The sequence below is a fragment of the Parasteatoda tepidariorum genome, chromosome 9 (genome assembly GCF_043381705.1).
Source record: "Parasteatoda tepidariorum isolate YZ-2023 chromosome 9, CAS_Ptep_4.0, whole genome shotgun sequence".
Lineage (NCBI taxonomy): Eukaryota > Metazoa > Arthropoda > Arachnida > Araneae > Theridiidae > Parasteatoda > Parasteatoda tepidariorum.
The window spans coordinates 62,191,528-62,203,192 of NC_092212.1; the positions used below are offsets into that span (position 1 = coordinate 62,191,528).

Below are 11,665 nucleotides of genomic sequence, written 5' to 3' on the forward strand. Positions count from 1 at the left end.
TGCACATGAATACGATATTTAAAAAAATTTTGTTGCTTCGTAATTTTACCTATTTTAATTTGAACAAAAGTTCCACTTAAATAGTGAAACTGAAATAATAAAACGGGAATTGAGCATTTAATCTGCTCAATGATTTTTAGTTTAAAAGAATTGTAAACTTTTGTTTTAAGAACATGATAAGAAGCTAACATTTTATTTATTTATTTTGGCAATAATCTAACTTAACAGCAGAACATCTTTCACTTCTATAGTTTATTCAATTCTTTGACTGAGGTATTGAATCCTTTTTTTAAAATGAAAGCTTCAAAGTAATTTACTAATAGAGCGCTACTTGGAACTCTAAGCATATTGTGGTGTTTACATAAGACTATGTAAAAAGCAGCATGTAAATTGAATAAAATTTAAATTTTTATAGCATTTTATAAAATATTCAATGCACATGTTATTGAATTATCAAAAATTTTTAAGGATTTGAAAAGAATAAGTTTTTGGTGACTTTTATCAAGAAAAAATGTGTAAGGGTATACAAATTATTTGATACTCCAAAAATTTCAATGTCATTAGCACTATCAATCAGTGTTTGTGTTTTCTTGGCATTGGTTTATCATTGTCTATTTAACTTATTGATGCCATTTTTGAAATTTTGATTTTGAAATTAGAAGATTCAAAATAATCCAGTGATTTTATTAATGGCCATCTCTGTTGCTGTTACAAAATAAATCTCATGCTACAAAATGTCTGTAACAACTATTCCTAACAGTTACAACAGTCTTGGTGTGCTTTAATCAGAGTGTTGAAGCTAAATGTACTTAGTGGTAAACTAATTATAGATTAGAATTGCTGTTAAACTAATTATGTATTGTAGTTTTAGTTTTTTTTCTCTCCATTAAACAAAATTGCCAGTTATTTTCACTCAGACAAGTTTGTACTCACTTTAGTTTGAATCAGTGCCTCTTTTTTTTTTTTTTTTTTTATTTTTTTTTTTTTNCCATATTTTTACTTTAAATTTAAAATAGTTGCTGTTTATTTTCACTCATTAAGTTCATATTTGTACTTATACTTGTCTCAGGGTCTTCCATTTCTTCTAAGTCAGGTTAAAAAAAAAGAAGCTATGGGTATACATTCTGTGAATTAATTAATTAATCAATATTAATGATAAACCTCTTTCCATAAAGTCCACAATGACTCTTACCACGTTGTTTCCTGCAGTTCCTATATGTAAATAATCTATCAATTTGGCTACACGTTAAATATCTAGAATTAGCTTATACCTTTAGAAAGTCCTCCTTCGTATCCTGTGATATTTTTTGGCATGATGAAGATCATGTTAATAAGTTAATATCAAATCATTATGTCAATATCCTCAAATAATATTTCATTTATTTGTTTTATAATATTATAATCAAGTTTAATATTAATTTATTCATATCATATGTATTGCTTCTAATATTTAACATAATTTATTGATTACTTCCTATTCTTCCTAATTTTATTTCTACCTAATTCACTCTAATAATTTACTTAAAAAGTTTAAAATTTGGAATTTTATTTATTTAATTATACTTTTAACATTATTACATGAAGTCCAGTTAACTTTTTTAAGAATCACTGTTATTTTAGTGGCTTATGCTTACTGTTTGTGCATTCAAAAAGCATGTTGAAATACGTTTGTGTTTGTGGAAAGTGTATAAAATGAATAAATTGCATTTTTTCAAGCATTAATTTTATGTTGCTACTTATTCAAAGAAAGTTCTTTTTTGCTTAATGTGGTCTATAATTTAAGTTTAAATTTTTTGAAAATGTGTGCAATATTTTTCTGCTTCTCCTTTATTTGGTCTTGAAATTTATAGCTGCATTTATCTGGAAACTTTCATTTGCATTTTAAAATTAATAAGTATTAATATGTTTTAATTTTTTCAAAAGTTTTTTGTTGTACATTTTATGTTAGTTTTTTTTAATTAAAATTCAATGATTTAGAAATACCACAAGTCTATAAAATATCCTCATAATTTTTATTTATTTATTTATTTAAGTAAGCAAAGTTAATTTTTTTTCTTTAAGTTTTTTCTAAGAGGCAATATTTTTAACAATCATTATTATTATAATTGAGTTTCTGTGGACGTCTTTTGTATAAATCTTAAATTTTATTTTTGAAAAAATAGTAATGGGGAGTTGACATGAAATCTAAATTTTAAATACCTCTTAATTAGAATGAAAAAACTTGACTGGAAAAAATTGGTATATTAATTTAATTGGTGTTTGTTTCAAATATTTTAAAAGTATGTTAAAAGTTTTAAATCACACTAAAAGAAATTTAATCATGTTTCTATTATTGTTCTTTTTATTTTGAAGAATTGTGTCATTTGCTGTATTTAATTTTTTAGTTCTGACGCTTTAGAAAAGAATCTGGATTTAGAGTTTGATAGGAATAAAGAACGATTTGTGTTTTTAAAGGTTGGTTACATAATTATTTTATTCTGAAAGTACATGAAATATATATTTATGTATATTAATATCTTTATCTGTATCTTAATTTTTTTCCGAAAACAAATTTTATTTTACTTTTTTTAAACTGTTAAATTTTCTTTTTTATTATGAATTTTAAAATATTTATGTTTAATTAACTGTTTTGCTGTTAATCAATTTTAAACTGAAGATTTAGGGGTGCTCTTTTATTTTTGGAAACCATAAAACGCTTTTATGGTTTTCTTTTTAAATAATACAGATGTTAGGTAGTTCCATTCATAAAAATATAGTTTTCTACAAAACATAGTTTTTATTTTTATGTGGTATATTTAGGAAAAGATCTATGGTTTAATGTTTATGTGGTTTATTTAGGCAAATATATCTTTAAAAAATATTCAAATATTCTAAAGAAATTTGTTTAAAAATTAACCAATGTAACTAACTTTTAACTAATGTAACTAGTAATTAAAACTTTTAAGAAATGACGAGGAAGTAGCTTTCACCAGTGTTATTTTTTCTAGAATCATAAAAACTCAGTTTATTGTTATTATTACTATTTTAATTTCTACTGCTTGAAAGATTAATGTTTCTTGTGTCAAGACACAAGTTTGTATCTCTATTTCTATTTGTTGTCTTCTGAGTTTGGTTTCAAATTATAAAGTTCTTGACTGAAATGTGTCCAACACCTGTAATGTGGATTAATCATTATGGAATATAATGTACATTATAATATACATACATTATGGAATAAATTAATCATTATATATATGTATAAACACAAACAAAACAAAGCATATTTGCATTTATTTCAATAAAAAATAAATAAATTGCAATAAATAAACACTAATGCTTGAAATATGAAACTATTGAAAAGGAATTCAATTTAAAGATTCCCTCAAATCTTTATAATTTGTTACATTATCAAGTTCGTACTAATATATTTCTCAGGAACTAATTTTGTCTGAGGTTTTTAAAATATTTATATTTTTGTTTTTCTCAGCTTTTTTTTGTATTTCATTTTCTTTAGTGGGGAGCCAAAGCCTTTAAAAATATGACAATAGTGCCACCTGGATCTGGAATATGTCATCAAGTTAACTTGGAGTACCTTGCTAGAGTAGTGTTTAATAATGGTGGATTGCTCTATCCCGATAGTTTAGTTGGTGCAGATTCGCACACAACTATGATCAATGGCCTTGGAATCGTTGGATGGGGTGAGTAAAAATAAAAAATTTAAAATCATTTGATTAGATAGTTTTTATAAACTGCATTAAGATGAAGTTTTGCTGCATTCGATTATCCAAATACTTTTGTTAACCAAATTTATTTTCCTATTCTCCTTTTTTTCAATACTATGCAATCATTATTTAGCTAATTTTTATTTTATTTTTGCAATCTATATTAATCTTTTGCCCTATGTTCATTTTGTCATTTGAAACAAATTCCACAGTCTTCTTTTTTCGCCTTTATTTCCTACATTTTTTTTTTTTTTTTTTTTTTTTTTTTTTTTTTTTTTTTTTTTTTTTTTTTNTTTTTTTTTTTTGTCATTTGAAGCAAATTTCATTCTTTTTTCTTTACAATCCTATATTCATCTTTTTTTTTTCCCTCTTTGTCCTCTATGCCTTTTGTCATTGGAATTGTATTCTGTCTTTTTTTCAGATTTTTTTGTTTGCCCTCCCCCTCTATTTTTTAATATTCTTTTCATCATTTAAGGCAAATACCTTTTTTTTTTTACCATCTATATCCATTTTTTCCCCGTCCAATTCATAATAATATTTTTCTCTCTTGATTCCTGGATATTCCCTTTGTCATCTTGATGTAAATTCAGTTTATTTTATATTTATTTATTTTTCCTATTTATATTTTTCTTTTCTCCTCTGTATTCCATTTATTGTCCGAAGTGAATTCCACTTTTTTTTATTTGAACTTTATTTTTTCTCCTCTATTCCCTATATTCCTATTGTCACTTTAAGGAACTTAATTCTTTTTGCAAACTTTATTTATTTTATCCTTCTAATCTCTATGTTCTTTTTGTCATCTGAAACAAATTTCATTTTTCCTTTTTTTTTCAATCAATGTCCCTCTTTGTACCCTTTTGTCATCTAAAGCAAATAATATATATATATGTTTTTTTGCATTATATATTCATTACTCTCTCCCTTCTACTATTCCCTATATTCCAGTCTTCAATTAAAGAAAAAAAAAGAAATTTTTTTTGCTGTTGCACTCTTTGTCTTTTTTCTCCTTTTCTGTTCTCTAAATTTCTTTTGTCATTTGAATTTTCTAGTGAATTAATTTGTCAGTGTTCTTATTATAATTTTGTGAGGGAGAAATGTTTTTGATTGCTGTTTTCTGACTCTAGGGACTGAAAGTTTTTTAAAATAATTATATTGGTTACATGAAAACTTTTTTTTTTTATAAAAATTTTTTTTGTTGACGAAAACCTTTTACCTTGGTGGCTTGTTATATGAAAGTTTCTTTTTGGAAATTTTGTTGTTAAACATTCTAATACAAAATCTGATAATTGAAATGCTTTTATATTTTAATCTTCTTTGTGATTTAAATCTTTTCATAAATCAAGTAATTATTAATATTTCAAAACTTATGTTGAATTTTTTTTATGATGCATCTTAAAATTTATTTCAATGATTTTGTGATAAATTGCAAAATTTAAGTAAACATTTTACTTCATACAAAGCTTAATTTTGTACAAATATAATCTTTTCTATGACCTTACTTTTTATAATTAAATTATGATTTAACTAGTTAGTTATAAATTAGTGTTTAATTTAAAAATACTAAAGTATTGATAAAATTCAAAACGAAACTTGTGTGTGCATAGGTGTTGGGGGCATCGAAGCCGAGGCTGTTATGTTGGGACAAGCAATTAGTATGGTTCTTCCACAAGTGGTTGGATATAAATTAGTCGGAAAACTGAACTCTCTTGTAACTTCCACGGATGTAGTCTTAACTATCACTAAGGTAAGTTTATCTAATTTTTTAAAAATGTCTTTTCTTTTTTTGGATCTGATTGCATTATCACCTTTTCATTTTAATCTCTCCTAAAAATTAAAAAAAAAATTAAGTGTTGTTTTTTAATTTTTTTGTACTTTATATTTACTATGCAACCAATTATGTTCCTTATTTTACTTCTGTACAGCATGCAAAATTCATGTATTTGAAGTTTACACTACACAAAAATCATGTCTTTTGAAGTAACTTGATAAAAATTACAACATAATCAAAGATTTTGACTCAAAATCTATCAAATACTGTATTTAAAATTGCATTTAAATGACAAATGTTAGGCCCATTTTAACAATGATTAAAGGTTTGGTCAATTTAGCTGTTTTTGAGAACTCTTTCATTTTAATTAAATGTAACTAAGACAATTAGTGTTTATAGATTAAACCTTTTCATAATTGCAAAAGTTAAGTGATCAGTCTTAAAATGTTTATTTTGGCATAATTAAGCACATTGGATGAGATAGAGTAGAAAGAAAAGTAAAAGCTGATTTTATCTCGCTTCTTTACAGCCGTACGTGGACCTTGATCACATAGTTCTTTCCATCTTCTCACTATCTCTTTTTCTCCAGGGCTTATTTATCATACTTAACACTGATTCAATATGGAGCACAATCCATCACAATTTTGTTCCACTTTTTCTATATTTAAGCCACTCTTTATTTTTATTAATTTGTTACATTTTGTAAAGTTCTCTGCAATTTTTTCCCCAAATATATATGTATATATATATTTTCAAATATATTTATTATTTTTGATAGATTTTTTTAAATTTATTTTTTTGAAAAAGGAAAATTAAGAGCTTTGAACAAGAAAGAAATTAGGAATATCAGGACAAGTATTATTCTTAAAAGATTTTATTTTCTTAAAAGCTTAAATACAATTTTTTTAAATAAATATTGCAGTTGTTGTTGAAAAAACTATAAGTATCCGGGGGTCTGTCCAGGCCAAATTTACTACTGTTTAGCCGTACCTTCACAAATTCAACTTTAGGAAAAACAATTTTTCTTAAAATTTTATTTTTGTATCCCGTAAGAAACGATAAATCCATATTTTTACCATATTTTGGTGTTAATTTTTTAATGTAATTTTTAATTTTCACAAATTATGTCTAAATTTTCACAAAATAAGTACCTCTCAGAAAAACCTAGACAGACCCCTGGTATTATTAAGAAGTAATTTTTAGTTTAATCATTGAATAATATTCCTAAAGTGTTTTTTTCTTCACCTAATTTATTATTCTATTACCGAGAATTAATTTTGTTCTTGAAAATATTGTATTGATTAAATGTCATTAGTTAATCATTAAAGTTTTTATTATTAAAGGCTTAATCCTGTGTTTCTTCCGTCGATTTTGAAATTATAATGCACTTAATTTTTTATTATCTTACTATCAAAATAATTAGAGGTATTGACATTATGTGAGTATTACATTATTGACATTTTGTTGTATAATTATTAACTGTGAATATTTTATTTGAATTTACAATACTTTTAATGTTTATTTCCAGCATCTGAGACAAATAGGTGTTGTTGGCAAGTTTGTTGAATTCTATGGGCCTGGAGTGTCCGAGTTATCGATTGCTGATCGTGCCACCATTTCCAACATGTGTCCGGAATATGGCGCAACTGTTGGTTTCTTTCCTGTTGATGAAAAAAGCATTGAATATTTACGCCAAACAGGTAATATTTTTTTCTTCCCTTTTTTAATTTGTGGCAATATTTAACTTTATGTGACACTTTCAATGATCCCTTTAGGGATTTCAAACTCACCATCCTTTGTTAAAAAAGAGGAAATGTAAAATATGGTTCAATAAGCAATGGCTATTGGAGATTTCAGATAGAGGTGATTCCATTTAAATGTGTCATACCAACAAAGATGAAATAAGCACCAGGAATATATAAACAGATTTGCATATAAGCAATATTGTGATGAAATAATTACACATGAGGGCATCAAGCCAACTCATAAACTGAACATGGAGGTGAACAACAACACAAATGTAACAATGAGACAGAAAAATAGCTGTAGGGAAATAATATAATTAATTGGGGTTTATGTGCTCAAATATATTTAATAAAAACATTACTGATGCTCTTAATCTTAATTGGAAATTTCTTCTGTTTTATCAATTAAAAATGCAGATGAATGAAATTTGATGTTGCAGTAAATTGTTTTTCTATCAAGTGTGGTACCATAAGAAGGTAAATAGAAGAAACCTCAATGTTAAACATTGTTATTTAGCAATTAATGTCAGTGGATAATCGTGATTTGCTTCATTCAATTTGGAAGATCAATACAGTCTTTTAATCATCTTAATGCTGCAGAGCTTGTTTGATTTTCAGAATATTATTCTTCCTCGGTGGCATAACAGCCCTGGGTGGGTCCTGGCCTTTTCCAGGCATTTCTTTGTTTGACGACTGTAGATTTTTAAATTCACTATTTTTGAGTTAAATCTTTTTTTTTATTACTCGGTAAAAAGTATTTCTTCTTTTCTGGATTGAGCTCGTACTTAAAAATAAAAAAGTACTGTTCTGCTGTTTGTGTTTTGAAGTTACGTCTGAATGTTAAAGTCAAACACATTTTTTTGAATTATTATTAGTTTCTTTAAAATGTTGTTCTAAATAGCTTTCTTTTTAAGCTATAGAAAAATTTAAAATAAAATGCCAAATTAATTTACGTAAATGAAGGCACGGATTAAAAGAAAGCATATGTTTTCTCAATTGTACTGCAAGTGTGTCAGATAAAAACTAAACTCCATTAAGAGTATTTAAGGGATTTTGGTACTAAGCATTTATGTTATAGTCAGGCAAGCAAAGTGAAAATTGCAAAAATAGTTTTTAAAAAAATGCAATTTGGGATATATTGCATTTTATATTTAATATTGACTGTATTATTACTTTTGTGTCATCAATAAAAACTGAGTTGTTGAAAATAAATCATCATTATTGAATCAATATTTTTTTTAAGAAAGTGCTATTGTGTAGTAATTGTTTGTTCTAAATTAATTTCATTATCCGTGTAAAATAAAGCTTTGTATTTTATTTATTTGTGTTTTTATAGTATTTTTCAATTTCTGTATGAAATTTTACCAAACATTTACACGCAAGTAACAATGTTGTTTAGTTCTTAATTTTTCTTTTTTTTCTTCTGGTTTACTTAAATACACTGTCTAGCACCATCTTATTTTTCAACGTTAATAAGTTATCCCCCCGACCTTAAGTTTGGTGCTGCATAACCTAGTGGCTTTAATACTTAAGAATAATATTAAGGGATATAATTTTGAAAGATATATTTTACAGTTATTATCTGTAAGATCTCAAATCTAATGAATTCAATGGTTTGAATAATGCTTAATTTAAAATGAACTTCCAGTATTGATTTATTTATTCTAGGTCGGGAAGAAAAACATTTGAAGTATGTAAAAGCATATCTAGAAGCTGTACACATGTTTAGGAATTACAATGATGTTAATCAAGATCCTATATTTTCTCAGGTATGTCTTTCATTTGCAGATATATTTGTTGTGTTGCGATTAATTTATATGAGTTGCATAAATAAGGTTATAGATTTTAATATTAGAATGAAAGTTCATATAGCTATTTAAATACTTTGAGATAAAGAGTTAATGCTTATCTTATTTATTATACATGATACTTTATTATTTTACATTTTAAAAACCACCAGTTCCATTTTGAACATAAAAAGAAATTGGAGATACCTGGATTTTCGATCAGACCATCTCATTTTCTAGAAATACAAAAATGGATTTTTTTTCTAGGGAAAAATAGATTTAAAGAATTGAAAGGTTCAAATTCTTAATCCAACATCTTTTTATTTAATAATACTAAGTTTTTCTTTAAATGGCAGGCCCCTGGGTCTATTTCCTATTGGCCTCAGAAATGTCAAAATTGCTACTCTCTTATCGTTACTTAGTGGGCACCTGTGGCTAAGTCACGGGGGTGGAGTAATGTCGCCATTCTTATCTTACTTACTTATTCTATTACTTATACTATTCTTATCTTACTTACTTATTCTATTACTTATACTATTCTTATCTTACCTTACTTATTATTCATGATACTTTATTATTTTACATTTTAAAAACTGTCAGTTCCTTTTTGAACATAAAAAGAAAATGGAGATGCCTTGATTTTCGATTCTGATCAGATCGTCTCATTTTTTTCAGATCATGGATTTTTTTTAAAGAAAAAATAGATTTAAAGAATGGAAAGCTACAAATTATTAATCCAACATCTTTTTAATTAATAATACTAGTTTTTTTTTTTATTTATTTATAATTTTTTTTATCTGGCAGGCACTTGGGTCTATTTCCTATTTGCCTCAGAAATACCCAAATTGCTACTCTCTTATCGTTATCCAGTGAGCACCTGTGCCTAAGTCACAGCGATGGGATAGCATTGGCCATGTAACCACATTAATAATACTAGTAGAAATTGCAAAATTTGAATTTTTAAAGTTTAGGGACAGTATACTAATTATCTATATAGTTCAAGTATATAGCCTTACCAACCGGGTTCATAGTTTGAACCGTTAGGAAAATTCTATGAAAAAGAAACTCAATTAACAATCTGATGTTATAAAATTTTTATGATGAATTCAAAGGTCATACAATATTTATTATTATTTTTTTTTAAGAAATTGGAGAAACAAATCTTGTAGGGTGGACTTTTGCAGTTTTACAATTATTGGTTCTCTTTCATGTGATTTTAAAAATGATCAAATTTAATCAACAATACAGTAATGATATTGATTCATTTTTAAATGGGGAATTGAAAGCTCATAGATTAAAGTAGTTTTTTTTAAAAAAAAAAAGAGTTAAGTGGCATATTCACTGTGTTTTCATTTTGAGATTTTTGAAATCCAACTTTAAAAGTATTTGGTTTAAGAAAATCTTCAACTGAATTACAAATTCGTTTCTCTAGGGCAAAATTTTTTCGTTGCATTATACAAATACTTGGTCTTTCTTGATTCCCATATAGGGAAATCAAATCTGAAATAAGTTTTGCTCCTGAAGCTACAGATTTTTTTGAAGTAACATTTCTAGTCTATATTTTTTCGAAATGTGCAAGTTTAAAAACATGTAACAGGAAGTCACATAAATGTTATGACAAACTTTTAGGGGAATTAGGACACATCAGCAGGATTAAAATTGCATAGGAATCTATACCAAGAAATGTCCATGTATAGGACTAGGGGTGCTTCGCTGTTATGATATGTTCAGAAGCACACAGAGAAGCAGTTCATAATAGGAAAGCCCCCTTAGTGCAGCTACATTTTTGAGCATGAGTTCCTATACAATTTTAATTATGATTTGTCTTCTACCCTAGAAGTTTATCGTAACATTTATGCAACCCCTAGTTATATATAACGTTTTTAAACTTGTATATTTTAGCAAAAAATAGACTAAAAATGTCATTTAAAAATAAAAATGTATCTAGGAGAAATCAATTGCAGATTTGAAATCAGAGATACAAAAATATCTAAGATCTATTAAAAAATCTCATGCAGCAGAAAAAAAGTTTGTTCCTCAGTGTTATATGTATTGGTATAAAGAGATACTTAATAATTGATTCTAGCTATTTTTTTTAATGCAACAATACTATTAACATTTTCTATGCATTGATTTGAAACTGTTATGAGTTATTCAGAATTGACATAATTTTATTTGGGAACTGTTAAAACTTCCTGTTTTAAGTAAAGTAAATCTTAAATGGAAAATAATGTATTTTATTATTCTTTCGAGATAAAATTTGCATTTATTACATATAAGTAGCACAAATTTTACTATTATCTGCTTTTTATTTTTTTATTGAATATAAGTTTTATCTACTCATTTCTTTGATAGCTAAAAAATAGTGTGTCAAAAATAGGCAAGAATTTAAATTATTAACAAAACTCAATTTGCATCCTTCAGTGTAATTAAATAAACAAAAGGTAAATTAAAAAAGATTCTAGTTCAGTTTTGTACATAATTTTGATGGTATTTGTTGATTCCGGTTGTGCAGTATTTTTCCTATGTCAATATATTCTTTTTATGATCGAATTACGTTACAATTTGATGGATAGTGAAATTGTTTATCTTGCTTATTTACTGTGAAAAAAATTTGTAAATTCCGCCTATAGTAAGAGATAAATTATTCTAAAAGCTAAAATT

The 11,665-nt window shown here is 26.0% G+C and overlaps 2 protein-coding genes across 3 annotated transcripts in view; both read left to right on the forward strand.

Annotated features, from left to right (window-relative positions):
• LOC107441879 (Talin_middle and talin-RS domain-containing protein rhea) overlaps positions 1-11,665 on the forward strand; it is a 407,839-nt gene that overhangs the window by 132,219 nt on the left and 263,955 nt on the right. The gene's annotated exons all lie outside the window — the stretch shown is intronic.
• The window catches only part of LOC107441884 (cytoplasmic aconitate hydratase), a 42,986-nt gene that overhangs the window by 12,513 nt on the left and 18,808 nt on the right, over positions 1-11,665 (forward strand). For both annotated transcript variants that reach the window (XM_043048362.2, XM_016055283.3), the window contains 5 exons: positions 2,385-2,454; positions 3,494-3,677; positions 5,306-5,445; positions 6,998-7,169; positions 8,883-8,983. In XM_043048362.2, the coding sequence (XP_042904296.1) occupies positions 2,385-2,454; positions 3,494-3,677; positions 5,306-5,445; positions 6,998-7,169; positions 8,883-8,983 (667 nt within the window). The remainder of the gene's footprint in view (positions 1-2,384; positions 2,455-3,493; positions 3,678-5,305; positions 5,446-6,997; positions 7,170-8,882; positions 8,984-11,665) is intronic.